The sequence below is a fragment of the Coturnix japonica genome, chromosome 21 (assembly GCF_054131305.1).
Source record: "Coturnix japonica strain WE chromosome 21, WE-NBRP24, whole genome shotgun sequence".
In the NCBI taxonomy this organism is placed as follows: Eukaryota; Metazoa; Chordata; class Aves; order Galliformes; family Phasianidae; genus Coturnix; species Coturnix japonica.
Genome location: NC_140683.1, coordinates 10,900,996 through 10,922,410, shown reverse-complemented (window position 1 = coordinate 10,922,410; position 21,415 = coordinate 10,900,996). Strand labels below are relative to the sequence as shown.

General features: G+C 53.4%; 3 protein-coding genes across 9 annotated transcripts; 2 read left to right on the top strand and 1 right to left on the bottom strand.

Moving 5' to 3' along the window:
* Window positions 1–143: 143 nt before the first annotated feature.
* On the top strand, window positions 144–9,107 carry NOXA1 (NADPH oxidase activator 1). Of its 2 annotated transcripts, none has more exons than XM_015878812.3 (15): window positions 144–429; window positions 722–804; window positions 1,543–1,651; window positions 2,565–2,699; window positions 3,744–3,851; window positions 4,485–4,544; window positions 5,090–5,127; window positions 5,645–5,786; window positions 5,932–5,985; window positions 6,305–6,374; window positions 6,561–6,619; window positions 7,375–7,544; window positions 8,041–8,146; window positions 8,239–8,362; window positions 8,579–9,107. In XM_015878812.3, exons 1-15 carry the CDS (start codon window positions 256–258, stop codon window positions 8,671–8,673), a joined length of 1,527 nt encoding a protein of 508 aa, XP_015734298.2. In that variant the 5' UTR covers window positions 144–255; the 3' UTR covers window positions 8,674–9,107. The 2 variants fall into 2 exon arrangements, with proteins under 2 accessions (XP_015734298.2, XP_015734300.2); XM_015878814.3 differs by having other exon boundaries at window positions 6,302–6,374.
* Window positions 9,093–16,411, bottom strand: LOC107321671 (ectonucleoside triphosphate diphosphohydrolase 8). 6 transcript variants are annotated; one of them, XM_085521612.1, is made up of 11 exons: window positions 16,275–16,411; window positions 14,990–15,108; window positions 14,779–14,910; window positions 14,242–14,359; window positions 13,329–13,479; window positions 12,748–12,907; window positions 12,168–12,398; window positions 11,363–11,626; window positions 10,746–10,856; window positions 10,470–10,604; window positions 9,093–9,860 (listed from the first exon to the last, which is right to left on the bottom strand). In XM_085521612.1, the coding sequence occupies exons 2-11, from the start codon at window positions 15,011–15,013 to the stop codon at window positions 9,669–9,671; spliced, it is 1,518 nt and encodes a 505-aa protein (XP_085377738.1). In that variant the 5' UTR covers window positions 15,014–15,108; window positions 16,275–16,411; the 3' UTR covers window positions 9,093–9,668. The 6 variants fall into 6 exon arrangements, with proteins under 6 accessions (XP_085377738.1, XP_015734302.2, XP_085377739.1 ...); XM_015878816.3 differs by having other exon boundaries at window positions 14,990–15,120; window positions 16,275–16,376; XM_085521613.1 differs by having other exon boundaries at window positions 14,990–15,034; window positions 16,275–16,373.
* A 582-nt stretch (window positions 16,412–16,993) lies between these two features.
* Window positions 16,994–21,317, top strand: LOC107321667 (ectonucleoside triphosphate diphosphohydrolase 8-like). The gene is made up of 9 exons (XM_015878811.3): window positions 16,994–17,217; window positions 17,381–17,498; window positions 18,102–18,252; window positions 18,499–18,658; window positions 18,974–19,204; window positions 19,615–19,878; window positions 20,008–20,118; window positions 20,405–20,542; window positions 20,729–21,317. The coding sequence occupies exons 1-9, from the start codon at window positions 17,116–17,118 to the stop codon at window positions 20,936–20,938; spliced, it is 1,485 nt and encodes a 494-aa protein (XP_015734297.2). The 5' UTR covers window positions 16,994–17,115; the 3' UTR covers window positions 20,939–21,317.
* Window positions 21,318–21,415: the final 98 nt, after the last annotated feature.

Genomic DNA, 21,415 nt, shown 5'->3' with positions numbered 1-21,415 from the left:
TAATGCGCATGGCGATGCTGCTACATCCAAACCATCCCTTATCGCTGTGTCCACGGCCCCTTATCTCACTCCCTCCCCCGCAGTGTCCCCATGTCCCCGTGTTCCCACCCCCCCGTGCTGTTCTCCCCCTCCTCCCTCATTGCTGGGCCGGGTCCCGCTGCCGCCTCCCGCCCCGGGCAGGTCGGACGGGGCGCAGCCACTTCCTCGTATCCCGCATCCCGCCCCGCAGCGCCGAGCAGCTGCCGGTGCCGCTCCATGTCGTACCGGGAGCTGCTGAGGCGCTGGCACCGCGCGGTGCTGCTGGCGGATGGAGGGGACTGGGACGGGGCGCTGGAGACGTTGTGCGGCATCGAGGAGCCGCCGGGCAGGATCTGCTTCAACGTGGGCTGCGTGCACCTGCGGGCCGGGCGGCTGCGGGACGCGATGCGGGTGAGGGCGGTGCGGGGTGAGGGCTGAGCTCACACCGGAGTGGGACCGAAAAACGGCCCGGTGCTGCTCCGAGGAGCCCGGCTCATAAACCGGCTGATGTCCGTCGGTCCGTGCCCGGCACAGCTCCGGGATGGTGTAAAACATCTTTGTGTAGCACAACGGAGCACTTAAAGCAAGGAGAGCTGCCAGAGCCACGGGGGGAGCCAGACACCTCCAGCAAGGGGGAACAGGCAGCCGGGCACATGATGGGACAGTCCTCCCTCATCTCCAAGGTGTCTGTTTTTCTCCTTAGGCATTTGATCAAACAGTCACAAAGGACAACTCCCTCGCTGTCGGCTACTTCCAGAGAGGGTTTGTTTGCCTGCAGTTGGAAATGTAAGTGATATTCTCGCCTCTTCATTCTTTGTTGGTTTTGTTTGTTTGTTTTCTTACTGAACAGCTTCACCCCTAAAACTCGATCCTCCACCAATTTTAAGCATTTTGTAAGGTCTGGCTTGGCCTTGTAAACCATGTCACAGGTCAGCAAGTCTCATCTCCCTTTTACAGAGCAGAACTGAGAAGCTTCAGAACCCCAGCAGTGGCTGATATGTAGCATTATCATCCTGTGCACACAGGGAAAGAAGCCGCTCCTGTATGCAGGGCTTTGATCTTTGAGGTCTTTTCCAACCTGAGCAATTCTATGAGCAGTGCTGTGTCTGTCTGTAGCTGCTCACCATCAGCAGGTTTCCCAACCTTTCCTTCTTCTCTGAGATGTTGCCAGGGCAGAACTGCCAGCAACAAGCTGGGGAGGGAGCTGACAGCATTTGTAAACCATTGTTCTTTACGTTTCCTTGTTCTCAGAAATAGAGCTGTGCTGTGGGTATCACAGCCAATCTTTTATTCCAGATGGTAAAAGTGCAGATAATCCTGGAGGAGCAACTCACCAGATTCATCTTGCAATAAGTACAAGGATAGGACAGAGGATTTTCTGTGGTCATAAGTTGACACACATCTCTGGTGCAGCTCTGCTCACACAGACTATTAGGCAGAGTACGTGTTTTTGCTAGTTTACTCTGTAATTAGAGCCTTCAGCGTTTTTTAGGCTCAGCTTCACCTGTAATTTCTTCATTGCAGGTATGAAGAAGCTCTCTCTGACTATCAAATGGCCTTCAGTCATCTACGGAAAAACCCCTTCATCGATTACAAGCAGCTGGGGCTGAGGCACATTCTCTATGCATGGGAGGTAAGGGTCAGTCTGTCTCGTTGTCCTTCCCCTCTGCTGGGGCATTCGTCAGGTTTTCAGCAGCCAGCATAAGTAACCCAAGAGCTTTTCGAGACCCTTCATTGGGACAGTGGGAAAATTGCGTTACTGGGAGGGTTCACTTTGTGTTCCCAAATCCATCTACACAGACAGGGAAGCAGATACAGGAAGAAATATTTAATCCCTTACTTCCTCCAGAGCGAGGAGTCATTGTGCAACTCAAACCAAGCAGCCCAGGAACCTGCCATTCAGCCTTCTTCATTTACATCACATTGTACCTGGCAGGAAGAAGTTATTGGTGATACTTCCCAAACTTATTGTTTTTAACAGTTTCGGTGCCACAGTACTGCTTTATTTGAGCTCAAATGCACTTGGAAACAAAGGCTTCCTTTAAAATGCACGGAGCTCCAGGAGTGCCCAGTTCCATCTGGAGGAAGATGCGCTGGTTGTGTGATAAATATCCAGTCCCCCCCTCCATTCCAGTTAGGTTATTCCAAAGTGAAAGAGAATCAGAATAATTCTGCACAGCAAAAAATATTATTTTCACACAGAAAGAAACCCATAGTTTGCCTTACTTGCCTTTTAGACACGGGTAAATAAGATAAAAACCTGTTTGGTAACACAGCCTTCATCTGTTCTTCCCCATGCCTGCCCATGCTTTGAACAGAGCTGGCAGTGCCAGCTGAAAGCACAGCTTTGATCTCCTTCCACTCTGATTATGGAGTTTTCTCAGCAGTGCGATCAGTGGGGAGCAGGCTCTTGCTGCTGCCATGTTCATGGTGGTTCAGTGCCAGATCATCTTGCCTGGCTGAGCCCAGTCGGTAGCACTGGGTCTGTTCAACTGCTGCCTTACGAGCAGCAGGAAGACAGCTCTGCTCCCTCCTTGCTGGCTCAGGTGCTGTACAGCACTGCTGCCGTGCAGTGCCGGCTGCAGCAGTGGCAGGAGGCCAAAGACACCCTAGAGAAAGCCATCGTGTGGAGACCAGAAGGAAGATCAGCAACGCTGGCCCTGGCCCTCGAGCGAGTGCAGGTAAGACTGGATCTGTGGGTTCCTGGGGAATTGCTTTGGGCTCAAGCTGAGGAATCTGAGATAAGAATATGCAGAGTTTTATGTCTTTGGGTTTTCCCGTCTAACCGCCTGTTTGGTCACTGATGGCACTCTAAGCAATTTCTGTGTGATGCTCTACCCAGTTTCAGCTAACCTGGTACCTAATGGCTCTGTCACCTCCAGGAGATTCATAGCATAACACCAGAGCTGGGAATTCTGGGCTAACCTTTCAGGTTGCAGTCAGTGCTTTCCAGACCCTGCTGTTCAGGAGCTCAGCTATATTCATACTTGCACTGTGAAACAAGTTGCCTCATGCAGTGTTTAAATGCAGATTTGGAGAGTCTCACTTCTCACAAAGCTGGCAGACTCCTTTGAATCCCTTTGGCTTTGGTGACAATTGGTAGCAGCTCAGACGTTAATGGCAATCATGTTTAGAGCTTAAGTAAAGTGCAAACCTGTTTATGGAGGTGATTCTACATAATAGTTTCCTGTTAAGACTCTTTTATGATCAGGAACGACTCACAGGTATCTGATTTACTCTCCCTGGAGGGTTCATTATTTGTTGCCTCCATACTTCCTTGTTTCGTTTATCCCTGTTCTAAAGAGTTATCACTTCATTAATCTAATTATCTCCTCTAGCATCACATTTGTGCTTTACTTTCGGATATGATTTATATTCACTATTCACACTGAGCCGTTGCACCAACTGACCAAACAAAATAACTGAAAACAACAAGAGGAATGTAGAGATTGTTGAACAGACTTTACTGCACTGCCCTCCTCCCCAGCCCTGCTGTGCTGACACTCGGCCTTTGGCTCAATACTGGGCAGTGGCTGCTGGACTTTTATTTTTCATGTGCTTGTTGAAACTTAGTGACCTTCATCAAGTTCACAGCTTTATTTTTTGCCCCGATGTCTTCCTGATGATCTCCCTCACACACAGAAGCCATATTTGCTTTTCACTGCTGCCGTGTTTCATTTAATATTAACTGATGGCTTTTCCCTTATCTTCTTCCCACGCCCCAGAATCATCTATTTTTAGAGCCTATGCAGGTTCCCCCGGGGGAATTTTTCAGACCACGAAAGAAGGAAGTTGAACAGCTGGATTCAAAGGATTTCCTGGGTAAACCCAAGGTAACAGGCATGTGATGATTCAAATAAACAGCAAACGGATTAACACCCCACCTTCTGACATTATTGCTGGCTGCTGCACCAATCACTGCACTGCTCTCAGTCAAGGCATCTAGGGACATAAGCTAAAATCTGTTAGAAGTGACACCTCACCTGTCAGAAAATGACATTGCTGCTCAAATCCTTCCCAATCTTAATCACTTTCAACCGAAAAAAAAACAAACCCAACCACAACTGAGCAGGTGTTTACAAATCCCCACAGGTATCCTTTTGCTGACCACAGTGTTTTCAAAGGAGCACATTCCTCCTCATTAGTGCATTCCCAATGGGACAAACACGCATTTGGGAGAAAAATGCTTTGCCATGTACTTTAGTGCAAACCAGCAGAGAATTCTTCCGATCCTTCCCGTGTCCAGTTTAGTCAGCAGAAGCACCAGGTCGCTCCTGCATGAACAAGGGAAAGGGGAAATAATCCACTCATACTTTTGAAGGGCTTTGGGAAGATGGAAAATGCACGGACAAAAACTGCTGAAGCTGCATTTTCTACTAAATGCAGTGCTCTGCTTTAAGCCTGACTGCCCGAGGGGTCAGAAGGAAGTGGGTCTGAGTGACAGTCATTATTTTTCCCTCCCACAGGTGATCTCCTCCATCATTCCTAATGATGAGTACATTGGCTTTGAACCTCTCAGGCCACAGGTGAGCAGGACATTGCTGTGAGAAATGGAATGGAGCAGTCATGGAGCCCCATGTAGAGCGTCAGATCCTCACACCATTAGTGTAGGAGCATATTAATGAACAAACAGTGCTGTTTCTGTCTCTGAAGCCCAGTGCCAGACCAGATCCAAGGGGCCTTCAGAGCCAGCTGAAGTGCTTTGATGTAGACTGGAAAGGACTTGACAGAATGAGTCTCCAACCCTTGGATGATGTGGTTTTGTCTCTTTGCTGTGTCCAAAGAGCAGCGGGGACTTTGCTGCACTCAACACACATTTGTAAATGTACTGTGTAAATTTGTCAGCACAGGCGTAGCTGCTTGCACTGTGATGGTTTGTTATCCTGCTTGTGACGGGGAAAGAGGGAGAAGGAGAGGTGGCAGGTTCATCCTGGCAAGGTGTGGTGGAACAAATAGGGATTACAGAAAATACCATATGTGAAACTCCCTCCTATTCACAGGGACAGTATATAAGGTGATAATGTTTCTATATAACATACTGTTATAAATATATGCTGTTGTGCCCCCACAGAAACAGGGCTTTTATGAACCCAGTGCTGATGCTGTGAGGTACGTGTTCAGTTCTACCCTGGTCTAACTCTTCTCTTGCTATTTCTGTTCAAAAAATCATGTTTTGTTTCCCTATGTCTCTGCCTGAGGATTCCTTGTGATTCACACCCACCTGTCCCCGAGGGCAGAACGAATGCTGAATGCGTAAAGGCTTGTGTGGCTGCATGAAACACTGCACCTGGCAAGAGTGTGGCAGTTCAGTGGCAGCTCTTGTGCAGAGATATCAGGACAGATTGCAGGAATTGATTCCGTGATTTGGGGATATAGGCAAAGATCACATTCAGGCTGGGAATGGGGGCAGAGGGAGCCTGTAGGATCTGCCCAGGTCAGTGGCAGAGGGTGCTCAGCTGCCCAGATCTGGCTCTCAATACAGAGTTCCCAAACATTCACTAAGCAGTTCAAAAAACATGAAAATCAATTGTTCTGATGATAAAGTAGCAACAGAAATTGAAGGCTGAATTCAGTCACTGCTTTGATCTGGAAGATGTTTATCATTATTCTCATTCTTTCTTTCCAGAGACCGTGAATCCGGCTACTATCGAGTTTTGTCCCATTATTACCCTGAGGGTGCGGAGAAGTTGGCAGTGAAAGCCAGCAGCCTGGTCTTTGTGCTGGCAAGAGGAGCAGATGGCTGGGCTACAGCCATCCATGATGGGCAGGTAAAGGAAATTTACATCATCTGAACATCAGATGAATAGCAAAGAAAAGAGGAATTAAATAACAATGCTTTTGGAAGAAAAAGGTGCAAAAGGGCTGCTGGGTGTTTTTCAGCAATTTCTGAGAACAAACCCTTTTGTCCCACAGAAGCTGCACATACCGACCTCTCTCCTGGAGCCTGCCCCAAAGGTGGATAAATGGGTGAGTTAAGGCCCTGAAACCCAGGGGAACAGGAAAGGACTGAGAAATTCACATTCAGAACTTCTGTTTGTAAGATTACAGAGGGATAGAATGGTAGCAAAGGCAAGCACAGTGTTTGAGCTCAGACACCTGGGGCAAAGACTGAGTGCTCTTGAACAATAGAAGGGTTAATGCTGCTGTTTCTTCCAAGTGAATCCCTGGCCATAACACTCACTTGGGAAAATTTATGACGTGCTGCAGCCTCTGACCTGAACACTGGCCTTGCCCACTCTCTGGTGTCTTCTGCTCACTCCTTTCCAACACTGCTCTGTTGCAGAAGATCAGTGATGGGATTCCTCTCCCTCCTGCCCAGTTGCCTCCCAGCCGGCTCCATGTGAAGCAGATCCCAGGTACTCTCGTGGGCCAAGGACACCTGTGGGTGTTTTGTGAAGCTGCTGCTGTGCCCAGAGGGGCTCATTGTGCATGGGGAGGTTGCTGCCCTCTGAAGCAGTGGCTGCCTGTATGCAGGTGGGTTGCAGAATGGCTGTGGGACCTCTGCTGACTGCAGGTGCTGTTTTTGTGCTCTCATTCTGCAGAATCTCCTGGGGAAGAAAATGTTTCTGCGAATGATTCTGGATCCCAGGTGGATTTGGAGGTAAGGTGTTTAACAAACTGAAGCTGCCACAGCCTTAGGAAATGAAGGGTATAAACAGCACAGAGGGTCAGATTATGGCCAGCTGCTCCTAGGAGCCAAAAGCCCCAGGCACAGCAGTGCCCAGTTTGCAGCACATTTTGCCTTTGAACTACCTGCTGTCCCTTGTCCCCTCCTCCCGTGTAACATTTAGTGTCCTTGTCAGTCTGCTTATGATGATAATTCAAACATCCATACTAGGTTTCTTCTGGGATGATACCACCCAATGCAGCTCCATGTCATTGCCAGCCAATGTGTGGTAGAGCTGGAACTGCTTTCATGTCCACTTGGGGTCAGCACCTCTCTAGCAGTGCCAGCTGCAGATCAGCCCTTATCCCCTTGTCTTTGCCGTCCATGTCTGCAGGGATTTGGGGTCTTGTTTTGGAGCTGTACTTCTGACAGCAGGCAGCAGGACCTGGTGCACCTGGCTGCACCTCTCCAGCTGTGTGGAGGACCTGGGGCTCGGCTCATACAGGTTTACCTCTAAATAGAGCTTGTTTTCTTTTCTTATCTGAGCCGGAAACAGGCTTCCTGGGTCATGGCATTTAAGATTTAACCTAGGATTTGAACCCATATTTTCCCGCTCTAAAAGTCAAATCTTCATTTTGATGCTTCACTGTCACTACAGCAGCACTGAAATAGGATCCTGCATCTGCCAGCTTTAGTGACAAGAGCTGCCTTGAATAACCAGCTGTCTGTGTTGCCACATCTCTCTGCAGGTCCCCGTCACCCACAGAGAAGCTCCATCCAGCACGGACAGACCAGCTGTGCTGCGAGTGCGTTGTGAGTGCTCGCTGCTGGTGAGGGCAGGCGAGGTGCCGTCAGTGCCGGCGCTGCGGGCGCTGCTCCGGGAGAGCTTTGGCCAGCAGGCAGAGCGTGGGAGGCTGAGGTATGGTGTCCTGTGGCACTCACTGTGCACGCTGCCCTTGCAGTGTTTGGCAGTGATGATTTCCCTGAGGATGCAGGCATCTATCTGAGCCCGTCTGGTCCCCAGGGCCAAAGCAGTCTCATAGTTGGGGAGCAGTGTGTGATCCACAGGCTTTGGAGACCTGGAGGATCTTTGCAAGGACACTGTGCCATTGTCAAGAAGGAAAGGAACAGAAGGAAAGTGGGAGTTCAATGTGAGCTAGTCCTGGGGTGGGTATCCCTGAGCGTTACATCCCTGGGGACTCATAGTTGGTGCAGACATGAGAGATTCGGACCCTCCCCAACAGTGCCATTTGTGCCCATTGAGCATGCAGGGTGTCCCCTTGTCATTGCACGAGGTGACAAGCTTGGAGCTGGTTTACAAAGAGCTTTGCAGACTGAAGATTTAGAGGGCTAGAACTGCCTAAATGTTTGTCTTTAGATCATATGATTTGAGTCATGTTAATGAACCCTTACAGCTACAGGCATTTGGATGGCAAAGAACTGGGTGCAGTTTCAGGAGAGGAAGATCTAGGGAAGATGTGGCAGCAGCTGACAGATGGCAGGATCACACTCTGCTGCCAGGTACGTGGGCTGTGACAAGTGTCTCTGCTGTGCTGGGCTCTAATCTAGTCTCTGCTTTTCCTTGCAACCTTCATGCTGATTTTTTGCTGTAGGACTCGGACTCCCACTCAGGCAGACCCATCCTCTACCGGATGCTGGCCCAGCACTCATACCCTGCACAGGGACCAGGAGACCTGGAGTTCAGCAAGGGGGATGTGCTGGATATTCTCTCTGAAGGTATTTCTCCAGTCCTGTCTGCAGGCTCTCTGAAAGAGTCTGATGTAGGGAGTGACGGAGGAGTGGATGGCTTCTTCAGTGTTGTTTCAAGTTTATGACAACAGGAGGTGCAGACTTGCACTGGGTTTTGCCCATAGTTAACTCTGAGCCATGAAAACTCTCACTCACCTTGCTCCTATGAGCCAGAGCTTATCTTGATTCTTTTTGTTTTCTCAGTGAACGAAGACTGGCTTGAAGGACACTGCAATGGCAAGACCGGCATCTTCCCTAAATGTTTTGCAACCCAGACCAGCTGTGCTGCCTTCCCGTAGGGAACAGCAGCCTTCTGCCTGACTGCATGAGGAGCCCACTGCCATCAGTCCCATCTGCCTTTGGTTCTTTTCTCGAGCCCTTAGGCAGTCCTGCCTGGACTTTCCTACTTCTTGCTGTGTGGATGGGGGTCTTGCAGCAAACAGAGGCAGCTGTGGAGACACTCCTGCTCACACCAGCCTGGGGCTCTGGCAGGGGCTTGGAGGGTCAGTGCAGAGGACAGGCTGGGCACTGCAGTGCTGCCCTGGTGGCTGGAGCTGGAAGCACTGAAAGGGACTGTCTGGTTCCTGCAGCTGAGCTGTGCTGGGCTCTGCTGATGTAGATAAAACACTCAAGTGCCTGGAGCTGGAGCCTGCTATGGATTTAGTGTCTGTCAAAGCTGGAGTATATAACTTGAATATAAAATAAACACTGAGCCAAGTTGGCAGCTCTTAAATCAAGTTCCAATTGTATTTTTCTGCTGAGATATGCCAGTAAATATCTTAGCAGTCTGTCCTTGGAAAGATTTTCTACCACATACCACAAAAATCCTGCACATCTTGTACAAGACAGGATACAGAAAATGTCAGTCCTCCCCTCAGAGCGTAGGTGGCCACCACTGCTCTCCAGCACCCATTGCCTTCCACAGCTGCAGCTGGAGAGAACCAGCCCAGCAGGAGTGGAAGTGCCAAGGGATGGGAACTCTGCTAGGCTGGTTAATGACCTTTGTATTTGAAAAAGAAAAAGGGTTTTATTTCTGGCTTGGATTTATATGGCCGCCACGTCTCAGTTTGGCCTTTGTCAACCAGATCTAAGAGGTTTCTGGCATCTTTTCCTCATGGAGGTTTGTAGGGAGCTCAAGATGCCTTTGATGTCTTTACAGAGGTGGTTCAAGAAGACTTCATGAGCAGTGGAGGTGGGGCTTAATGCCTTCTTCCCTCTTTTGCTTCCACCTTTTCTTGCACCAGTTTCTCTGCCTGGTTTAGAAGGCAGGGTGCCCATAGGTTGATACCTGGAGCTACTTGGATTTCCAGAAACACTGGAGGAGAATTGCCACCAGGCCTGCAACTATGGCCAGCACAATGAAGGAGATGGCACCTGCCCACAGACTGGGCTGCTGCCCCTTGACGTGTTCCAGAGCCTCCGTGGGGATCATGTTGGTGAGGTTCAGCATGAAGCCCAGCGTCCAGCCGATGTCTGTGTTTCCTGCCTGAGGTGACAGAGCACAGGAGATCATCAGAAAGTGCCTCCCCTGGGCAGTGGTGGCTTTAGTGCAAGGGACTGCGGCAAACCTGGTCCTACCAGTACCAGTTACACAGACAGCTTTGCTGTCCCCTTTCCCAAGGGCTTAAAGAGCAGCTGCTGTTGTGCAAATGGCGCTCTGTGATCTGTGTCTTCCCTCAAAATCCTTCAGCTCTGATCACATTCTGGTTCACGTGGCTGATGGGGCCACCATCACTTCCCTGATGCTTGTGTGAATTCTGCCCAACGTTAGTGATCAAAACAGCTGAATCTTGCTCTACACTTCTTTCACCCCCTTAAAATGAGCTTATGTTTCCACCTGAGTACCTAAGAGCTGGGGTCAGGGGTTTGGGGGCAGGCAGGACTGAAGCTGCACTGGGATCCCCAGGTGACAGACACAAGGCAAGGACACATTTCTGGTGCAGGAGAGTGCAGGGATGGTGCTCCTGGACCACAGAAATGTAGGGATTGTAGAGATCCTTCAGTCCAGCCCCCTGCAAAGCACTGTGTCCTTGCGCCAGGGCAAGGACATGGCCACAGCTGCCTGTTCCCACTGCCCCGCAGGGCTTTATTTTACCTTCTGGCTGAAGTGGATGTTGCTCCACGTGTGTTCATCAAACTTATAGCCATCGACCAGCAGTGTCAAGATGTAAAGTCCCACCATGCAGTATGTGTGGAGGTGCTCCTTATTCTGCGGGAAGGTCTCCACCAGCTTCAGAGCCATCGGGGGACACAGTATAATGAGGAACAAAACCCTCCCTGGCCCAGAGAACAGCAGAGCATGTGCTTTCTGGGCAGGGATCTAGGAGAGGACAAGCAGGGGGCTCATTGGTGCCCTTTACAAGGCTCTCACCTTGGACCAGGTGTTGTTGCAGAAGTCCCAGACCGTGGCATTGACATGGCTTAGAGACTGCTGGCTGGTCAGGTTCAGGAAGGAGAAGGTGTAGTAGAACCCAGAAAAGGCCTGAGGAAGAAGGGGTGATGGTAAAAACTACATCTCCCTCCTCATGCAAAGTCCTCACAGCACCTCTGGGCTGGGAGTCAGCGCTGCTATCCCTGCCTTGGATGAGTGGAGCACCAGATCAGGAGGGCTGGCTGAGCTGTGTCAGAACATCTCACCGCAATCTCTTGGGCCAGATCTTAGAGTAAAGCCTGACCAAGTGGATCCTCTGCCACTCTACAAGACTTGGAGCTCATGGACAAGCCCTGGGGCTTCTGCTTGTACTTGGGAGCCCTGCCAAATCAGACCAGACTTGTTCCTCATGGACAAGATCTTCCTGTTTCCCTCAGGAGGGACTGGACCGCTGCATAAGGCAGAATCCACCTTCCAGCTTAGGGGCAGAGGTTTGCAGAAGGGACCAGCTTTGGAGTTCCCTCTCTTGCCTTCCCCTCTCACAACCAACAGTAGAGAAGACTCCCACTCTCCATCCCCACACCCTCAGCACCACCCCACGGTCGGAGGCTCCTTACAAAGAACTGTCCCCGTACGGGCGGCTGATAGACCCCGTCGAACCCACACGTCCTGTGGGCCCCGCAGGTGAAGTTGAAGAGCTTCAGGATGGCAGCGCGGCACGCTGCAGGGTTCCCTGTCCCTGTCACCGTGAGGACCTGTGCAGGGCTGAGCATGCTTGGAGTGGGGACACAGGGACTGTCATAGATCTCTGCTATGGTGATGTTCTCCTGGTATCCTTTGGGGTAGCAGGGCTGTGATATCTGCTGGGCATACAAGCTGTCCTGTTGAGAGAGAGGGAGCCATTAGCAGTATGTGATGTGGGATGCCAGCGAGACCCTACCCACAGCTCAGCCTCAGCTCTCACCCTCCCAGAAAGCAGGATCCAGACCCCAGGAGGATCTGGGATCCCAAACTCCCCACCCAATCTGCTCTCTTATGTAGGGACACACAATTTGGAGACTCGATAATTCTGGCCAGGAGGTGCCAGATGGTGCCTGTGGCTGACTGGACCTCGTGCCCTCTGCTAACTGGATGCTGCATCTACTGTCCAGAGAGGGACCTGCAAGTCACTTGAGATGCAATGAAGCTGAGACCTGGAAACCACTGGGGAGGAGAGCGCCCCGCAGAAGCCCACCACCACCTCCCACTCAAATGATAACATTTTTTTAGTCCAGTACATAAAGTATAAGCCTTTCTCAGGTTCTGCAATTTGTGAAACTTCCCTTGGACTTTTTCTACATACATTTACAGATTTTCTGGAAGACATTATTTGTGGCAATGGGAAACGGTTGAGCAGATTCTACTGCCCAGCGGCTGCGGTACCTGATGGAGGGCTGCCGTCAGCCTCTTCAAGGCCTGCATCTGCCCATAGCACAGGTAGCTGTGGGTGTAGAGCGAGTAGTTGGTGCCGTACAGCCTGAAGTGGACAGACGTGTTTTTATCTTCAATAGTGACTCCGGGCTGGAAGGTTATTTGTGTTGAGGCTCCTCCAAGGTCCAGAGCTCCCAGCACTTCAGTGTTCTGTGGATGTTCCCATTTTCCTGCGAAGGAAAACTGGCCCCATAAGGCAGACAGTGTTAGTCTGTCCCTTCCCTAAAGGTTCTGCGACCTCAAAAGCCCCTGGGAGACCTTCCACATCCTATGTCCCCATTTAACCCCTTTTTGCCCATATCCTCCTCAACCCACATAGATCTCTATGTAGTGCTGAGGTTTGGATCTTAATCACACCCATAGAGCCAAAGGTGCAGTTCACAACAACGTGCTGCAGTTGTTTGGGTGACTATCACTCTAAAATGACATTTCACTCTTGTGGGAATAAAAAAATCTGGTCTTGACTCAGACAGGAAGATACACACACTATGCATATCCCCAGCCCCCCCGTGCCCTCCCCTCTGGCCCAAACCTTGATAAGTGTCTCCAGCAGGTAGTTGACGGTGATCCAGCCAAAGGAGCCCTCCTCATTCCCAGTGAGGATCTGAGCTCCACGGAAGTCCACAGGGTACTCACGAATGGCCTTGCTGACCTCAGCAAAGACCTGATCAGCTTTTGTGCTGTTCTGCTCCCTGCAGAAGCAGACAAATCCCATGTGGTGGAAGAGGCAATTGCAGGGGAGCTTTCAGAGCAGGCTAATAGTAAAAGGCTGTGACCTGCAAAGCAGTGGGACTACACAGTGACAGCATACACCCCGTCCATCCATTGCTTTTCATCCTATAACATCCTTTCCAGCCCAAACCATTCTATGAATTCAAGTCTAGCAAAGTATGTTGTTCCTCTCCCAGGGTACTGCCAGGCAGGCACCAGTGTAGGCTGCGGAGTTTCCCCATGGAGCAGTGAGCTGGCTATGTTGGTCAGCCCCAGTGGGCTACAGAAATGGATGCTCAGCCCATTGCCATGGTCTGTCTGAGCAGCTGCCCCTCTGCCCCCAATCCCAGCCCCACACCCCTTCTAAGATGCTGAAGTGTGTGGTGGGGGCAGTGCCTGTACCTCAGCAGCCTCATGCCCGCTGTGGCCCCCAGGTAGGTGGGTGTCTGCCGCTGCTGCTCTGCAGGGATAGCTGTCATGGCCTTGTCCAGGCAGGGCTTCAGGCTGGCACCAGCTCCAGTGGGATCATCTGCATAGCTGGAGATGCCAGATCCTGCAACAGAGCACCTTGTGATGCCCAGGAGGAGCGGAACAGGATGACAGGAGACATGTCCACCCTAAAAGCCAGGAAGACCCCACAAGTTTTCCCCATGTGTCAAGATCAATCATACCCATCCAAGGGCATCTCCAGAAGGGCACTGCTCAGAGCTGGCTTGCCTGGAGGTGGGACATGCACACTGCAGGAGCAGACAGTGAGCTCCTGCCTCCAAGGAGTGGGGAGCTGCTGTGATGCTGTGTGTGCTTAATCCCCGTTGTCAGCAGCCAGTTGACAAACAGCAGGTTCCTCACTTCCCTGGCAAAGAGGGATTCTCTCATTTGCCCTTCAGAGGGGATGTGTGGATCCGATGCACACACTGAGGTGCTCCCTGTGCAGCTCAGCACAAACACGCTTTTACTTTCATAGGCTGGTGGTTGATCTGAGCTCCCAGTGTGGTCCTGCACTGGGTGGGGACAGCCAATGTCTTTATCTACCCTTCCCCCAAGCTCTGCGCTCCAGCCCTGCCACTAGCCCAAGTGCCCTCTCACTTACCCTTCGCCCTTCATCAGACCTTTGCTTTGGAGCACAGTTAACCAGTAACTGCCACACTGTGGCTGCAGAGCCTTGATTTGTCATCGGGGCCGGCTCTACAATCTCCCAGGCACTCTGCCCTGGGTCAGTGGCCTTTTGTCAGTCCCACTAAACTGACTCTGCCCAGAACAGCCTTCTAGGTTGAACAGAGGGTAGGGAGATGGATGGCCACGTGCCAGCACTCACCATTCACAGTGCAGGACTCCACCTGGGAGACGATGCCCGTGCCGTTCTCCTTGTCTGCCGGCCACTGGTAGACGTAGAGCGCTGTGTGCGTGGAGCCGGCGTCGAACACCAGCCCGAACTGCGGAGAGATGCCGATGGGATGCGGGGTGCCGGGAGGGACAGAGCAGATTTAGCTGGTGGCAGAGCTGGGAGAGCTCCAGGTGAGCGGGCAGAGCTCCCAGTGGGCAGGGAGTGGTTCACTTGACCCAGCCAACAGTGTCACCAGAGCAGGGAAAGCGTGACATTGCAGTCAGCAGTGCACTGGGGCCATGGCTCTGTGAGCTAATGGGGGAGTTCCCTGGGTGCCCTGCAGTGCAAAGGCTGTATGTGCTGTAAGCAAGAAAACTGTGACAGACCCACTTGATGTGCCAGCCTGCATGGCAGTTTGTCCCATCTTGGTGAATAACAGCACAGCCTAAAGCTGGGGAGATTCTCAGAATAGATGTAAGCCAACGGCCAAGTGAGAGAAGGTAGCAGTGCTTCTGCCAAAGGCCTCACCTTAGTGCCAGGAGGCAGAAACACGTCCTTCACATGTACAGCACTCAGTATGAGGGCAATGATGCTGAAGACACAGGTGGCTGTCAGCAGACCTGTGATGACCTTGGCTTTGTACTCCATTCCTCTTCCAGCCTGCAAAAACACCCCAACCCCAGCTTAGAGCTCACTGGGCTGTGCTGTTCTCCCAGGAATGCATAGAAAATACCCTTACCTTGTAGCCAGGCCAGGTCAGCATTAAATAGGAGAGGAAAGACCTCTGGCAAAGTCACAAAAGATGGTGATTCTTGCTTCTGTCAATATCTCCAGTGACAAATGAGGGTGGCCAGTGCCCTATAGGACATGCTATGCATAATGGATAATGTTCTCTTCTGTTGACTGTTCCACGTCATGGGACACGGGACATGGGACAGGAAACCTTTATCAGACCTTATCCTATGGCCAAGAGCCCTGCCCCATATGGTAATGAAGGGCAGAAGATATCATCTGCAAGGTGATGAACTCCTCTATTGTGCCATCTCCAGCCCTATTAGCCCTGCTGATCTGCACAGATGGAACCACATTGCTTAGAAGTGCTTGCCCTGCTCCTGGTTTAACAGCAAAGGAAAAGGTCCCGATACCAGCACACACCTCGGAAAAATCTGCCCCAGACAGGTGATAAATGGCACCACGAGTGAAACCACCTTCACCTGCCCTCAGTAAGGCCAAATTTCCATCTTATCTCAGCAGCAGGCAGCAAGGACAGGGGAGGAGAGTGGAGTGTGGGGAAGGAGCTCAGCAAGCAGAAAACAAAGAGGGAGGGGTGTGAAGCCAATAGATCTGCCCAGCATTTTGAGGCACTTCAGGTTGGTCAGCACGGTACGAGATACTGTGCCTGGCACAGTGCCCTTGTACAGCAGGTTTGGGGCACAAGCAGAAGGGACAGAAGGGTGGTGATACCCTCAGAGCTGAAGTGGAGCCACGCTGCTGTACGGCTCCACAAGGAGCAATGCCCAGGGGTTTCAGCATGCAGAAAGCTTGCAGCTGTGCACGCTGCGTGAGCTGCTCCTGCACTGGTTGGTCTGTGACCGGACACAGCGAAGTGCTGACAGCTGCTGACAGCCCCTCACAGCGTCCCCTGAGAGGATGGAGAGAAGCCTTAAAGTTCAGGCTCGCAGGCACTGCTGGCCATAAACCATGTGTTGCTTGGGAAGATGTGCTGCTGTGCACAAGAGGGATTTGGGGGTCAAAAAGCCTCTTAATGTTGTAAGAAAGGGGGGAATGTGCGTGCTAGGAGCATCCTTGCCAGGCAGAGCGGTGCCCAACCTCCCACCCTGCCATCAGCACGAGGTCCAGCACTGCCCCCTGCATTCCCTGCGTGCACCGAAGGCACCTGAGCCACAAACCACGGCACCCTCACCTGCCTTCATTCACACCCTCCTCCCTCTTTACCCCGCATCAATCCCCCCACAGCCAAGCCCCGCCGCTGTCACCCGTTGCTGTCCCCTGCCCATACTCACCTGTGCTGCTGCCAGCGGGGCCGGCTGCTGCTCACCGCAGTGTCAGCACGTACCTGGAGTGCGGCGCCTGCCTGGGACAAAGGCTGCCCAGGAGTCCCCTGCACGGCCCTCCCCTTGGCCCCAAACCAGCAACCTCCCCTGCAGGCAGCAGGGCCGGGGCTGGAATAGAGCCTGGTTAACCACCTCACTGCTGGGGGACAGGCTGTGCCCTGGGATCCCCAACTTCGGGGCTGTTTGGGGCTGCGTGGCAGTGCTCGCCTTGATGCTGACGGTATCCACGCCTCGAGGAAGCTGGTGAGTGGGCTGGGCTGGCATCGGGACAGAGCCTGAGATCGGGGAGAGGGGCTGCAGTCCATTGGTATCCCAGTCCCACAGCTGTAAGACAGGTAAAGCACGGCCAAGCCCGTCACCTGCGCCCCCCTGCCGCCCCCTGCTCTGATAGTGCTGCAGGCAGCGCCAGGGACAGAGAGATGCAGAGGTGCCCGGGACAGGAGGGACCCGGCAGGTGGGGACATCACATCTCACGGCCATGGACACATCGCAGCGAGAAACACACCCCAGGGACAGGGACAGGGACCTGCCACCCCGGGCAGGGCCCCATCTGTCCCCATGGTTTGGACCCCCCTGCCCCGCTCCCACCCGCACCGTCCCCACGGCCGAGCTCCTCCCGCAGCTCCATGCCGTCCCGCAGCGCTGACCCCGCTCAGGGCCGCGCTGAGCGCCCGCCCCGGGCCGGGCTGGGCGGGACCCGGACGTGGAGCCGGGCCGTGTTTCTATTTCGCTTTGCCCCGCGGGTTCCGCCGGAGGCGCCGCTCGGTGCCGGCCGAACGGGGCGTCCGACATGCGGCCCGTGCTGGCGGGGCTGGCCGTGCTGGCCGTGCTGGTGACCGCCGCGCTCCTCCTGGTGCTGACCGCGAAACGGGACCGTCCCGTCCGGAAGAAAGTAGGTGTCCGGGCCGGGGATGCCGCCCGCCCTTCCCGGTGCTGCTCGGCCGGCGGCGCTGCATGGACAGCCCGCACCCCGCGGTCCCGGGGCTCGGAGGGCGCTGCGGGACGGCCGTGATCCGCGCCCCGGCACCCCGCATCCCATCGGCATCTCTCCGCAGTTCGGGCTGGTGTTCGACGCCGGCTCCACGCACACGGCGCTCTACGTCTACCAGTGGCCGGCAGACAAGGAGAACGGCACGGGCATCGTCTCCCAGGTGGAGTCCTGCACTGTGAATGGTGAGTGCCGGCACGTGGCTGCTCCGGCTCCTGCAGCACAGAGGGGAACCTGAGCTCCTCAGCCTGTGCTGGGCAAAGCGGAGTCGGCCCCAAAGAGGTCGGGGGAGCCTGGCAGAGGAGCAGCTGTGGTTTAAGGGTCCCCATAATGCTGGGGGCTGTGCTGCCCGAAGGTGGGTCAGAAGCTCAGCCTGTAGTTAGCATGGCTCATGGACCCGGTGCCACTGTGCAGCCCACTGCTGTGCATCACTTTGTACCTTGGCCATTAGATGTGAAACTCTTGCAGCTTTGGCCATTAGATGTGAAACTCTTGCAGCCACTTCCTGGAACATCTCTTTACACTTCTTCTCACAGGGTCTGCAGGAAGCTCTGCAGAACTCACGAGATCTCACTGTGTCTCTGCTGGCTATTTTTGCCTGTGGCTCCTATCCGCACTGACTTAAAAACTGTCTTTTTCCATTTGTTCACACAGAGTTTTGGGCTTTTTCTGTGGCTTCTGGGCATTGCCTAAGAGGATGAGAGAGAGCGCTTGGCATGGGGTGGGAGGAGGTGCCCTCACTCTGCTGTTCTCCTGGGCTGGCTCCATTACAGGCTGTTCTGTTGCAGGATCTGGCATTTCCAGCTATGCAGATAACCCCGCTGAGGCTGGAGCCAGCCTGAAGCCCTGCCTGGCCAAGGCCATGACAATCATCCCTGCAGAGCAGCAGCGGGAGACACCCACCTACCTGGGGGCCACAGCGGGCATGAGACTGCTCAGGTACGGGCACTGCCTGCATCCCTGCACCCCACAGCCCTGAGCCCTCAGAGACTGCGCCCCAGTCACAGCTGCTGTGGGTCTGGGATGCTGGTGAGATTATATTGCGAGGTGAAGTGGCACTTTGCCGTCCTGGCTGGTATTTCTGATGCCTTTTGGGATGGGCAAACAGTGACTTTGTGGTTCTACACCACGTCTGCTGCCAGCACCACAATCCCTCCACCAGCATCTCCCTCCTTCCCTTGGCAGGGAGCAGAACAGCACAAAAGCTGATCAGGTCTTTGCTGAGGTCAGCAAGGCCATTCGTGAGTACCCTGTGGACTTCCGTGGAGCTCAGATCCTCACTGGGAATGAGGAGGGTGCCTTTGGTTGGATCACCGTCAACTACCTGATGGAGACACTTATCAAGGTGCGGGATGGTGGGAGGGCAGGTAGCAGGAGGGTCTCCCTGTACTGGGAGATCTTGCTGCATTAGAACCTCCCCAGTGCTACTGGGCATTGAGGCTGGGACCCCTTGGGAATCAGTCACTGCTTCATGGTGAAACAGGGGAACACGGAGGCCTTTCAGCCCCTGCAGTGTCTGGAGGAGCCCCAGAGGCTGTGGGGCCTGTGGATTGTGGTTCCCTCCTCCCTGTTGCACCACAGTTCATTCAGGGAAGCCAGTATCCCTGGGCTCACCCTGAATCAGGTCCATGCACTGTGAGTAACTCTCTGTGTGGGGCAGTACTCCTTTGCAGGTGAGTGGACCCACCCTCCAGTGGAGAATGTTGTCGGAGCTCTGGACCTTGGTGGGGCTTCAACCCAGATCACTTTTCTACCTGGGACCACAACTGATGACGAGAACACGAGAGCCCTCCTCAGGCTGTATGGGACCAACCATTCAGTTTACACCCACAGCTACCTCTGCTATGGACTAAAGGAAGTCCTGAAGAGGCTCTTGGCATCTTTACACCAGGTAATTGCCCTCAGTCTTGTGCTGCTCTGCTGCAGCCAAAGCCATGGTTTCACTGAGCCAGGCAGGCAGCACACGCTGGGTATCACAACCATGGGGCTGAGTGCTGCTGTGCAAGCACCAGTGAGGGCTGATATGGTGGGGCCACCCCAGGTATGGCCCAGCACTAGGGAAGGAATGAGCCAGGGTGAAATCAGGCTGCTGGCTGTCCTACAACTCTGTGCCTGCACCCCATAGCATGGTGTTGCTCTGGTGCAGATGTAACCCCGTGGGCAGTGGAGCCAGGGTGATGGCAGGGTGTCTGCATCCTGCGTCCAGTTGTTTGAATAGGCAGTGTCTGTGGGCTGCTTCTCTCCTTTCCATCCTCAGCCCTAGTGCCAGGGTGATGCTAACAGCTCCCTCTCTCTCAACAGGACAGCTTGTATGCCCAGCAGATATCACAGCCCTGCTACCCCAAAGGATACCAGGAGAACATCACCATAGCAGCGATCTATGACAGTCCCTGTGTCCCCATTCCAAGCCTGCTCAGCCCTGCACAGGTCCTCACGGTGACAGGGACAGGGAACCCTGCAGTGTGCCGCGCTGCCATCCTGAAGCTCTTCAACTTCACCTGCGGGGCCAACAGGACGTGTGGGTTCGACGGGGTCTATCAGCCGCCCGTACGGGGACAGTTCTTTGTAAGGAGCCTCCGACCGTGGGGTGGTGCTGGGGGTGTAAGGAAGCAGAGCACCCCAAGTGAGGGGTAGGAGGGTGCCAGGAGCCTGGGTGTGTCATTAACCTCCTCCTTTGGTTGTAAATACCCACAGGCTTTTTCAGCGTTTTATTACAACCTCCACTTCCTGAACCTGACTGAAGAGCCGTCCCTGAGTTCCGTTAATGACACTCTCTGGAAATTCTGCTCCAGAAATTGGATGACGGTGAGATCCTGCCCGGGAGCTGCTGATCCCTGCCCTTGTCTTGCTCAGCCTGGGCACCACGTGGCCTGTGGTTCTGTCTGCAGCCCGTCCTCTGCTGTGTGGAAGGGCTGCTGGGGGAGCTGGATGGAGCACAGCGGTCTCTGGGCTGGGTGGGAGAGCAGCCAGCATCCCCCCACCTGCTCCTTGCTCCGCAGGTCTTTGCTCTTGGCTGCACTTTCCCTATAATGTGGGTGCACCAAGCGTTGCTCTGTACATGCAGCCCCACCTTGCTCTTCCTCATCTACAGTTGCAGAAGGAGTTTCCCACCAGGAACAAGACCCACCTCCGTGACTCCTGTGCAGCCAGCTCCTACATCCTCACCCTCCTGCTGCAAGGCTACAAGTTCGACAACAGGACGTGGCACAACATCCACTTCCGAAAGCAGGTGAGAAGGCACCCGCAGCTTCACAGCTGCTTCACAAAGCCTGCGTGCTTGTGCCTGCCCTGCCCCTGTCCCTGGGGTGCGGGATGATGGCTTGGCAAGGTCCACCACCCATGTCTGTGCTTGTCTGTTACTTTGCAGCCCTTCACATCTCTCTTCCTTCTCTGTCTCCTCTTCTTCTCTGCACAGGTCTCAAATGTGGATGTTGGCTGGACTCTGGGCTATATGCTCAATCTCACCAACATGATTCCCTCAGAGACCCCCCAGAAAGTTGTATGGCTCCCCAAAAGCAGATGGATAGCAGCCACAGTCATACTTGCCATCACAGTCATTCTTATCTTCTGCCTGATCGCAGCCATATGCTACTGGAAGGACTCCTCTGGCTATGAGAGCCTCTAGCACTGCTGGCTTCAGAGGCTGCTGCAGCCGCCTGGTGCTGCTGGTGCCAAACTTGTGCAAGGAGCTGCTGTTGGGGGAAGCATCTCTGTGTCCTGGAGCTGCAAACTTGTAATGCAGGAACCTGCCTGGTGAGCTGGGAGCAGCACAGGCCTTAGAAAAACCTCCCTGTAACTGTGTGCTCTATGGTTTTCCTTTGCCCTCAGTGCTGGTTGGAGAAGCTAAAGACGGTGGGACCCAAGGGGCAGGAAAGAGATGTGTTTGGCAGCAACAGTATTGAACACTTCCCCATCGTTCTGTCCCCATCCCCCTGTGTCCCCATCATTACCAGCCCTTACCTCTGAGGTGGAAGCAATAAAATCTTATCAGCACAGAAACAAAATAACAAGCATTTCCATCTTCACTGCCTTTTCCAGTGTTTACTTCTGAATAACGAGAGCGGCTGGGTGCCTGCCTTTCTGCAACAACTGCAAAGGTCAG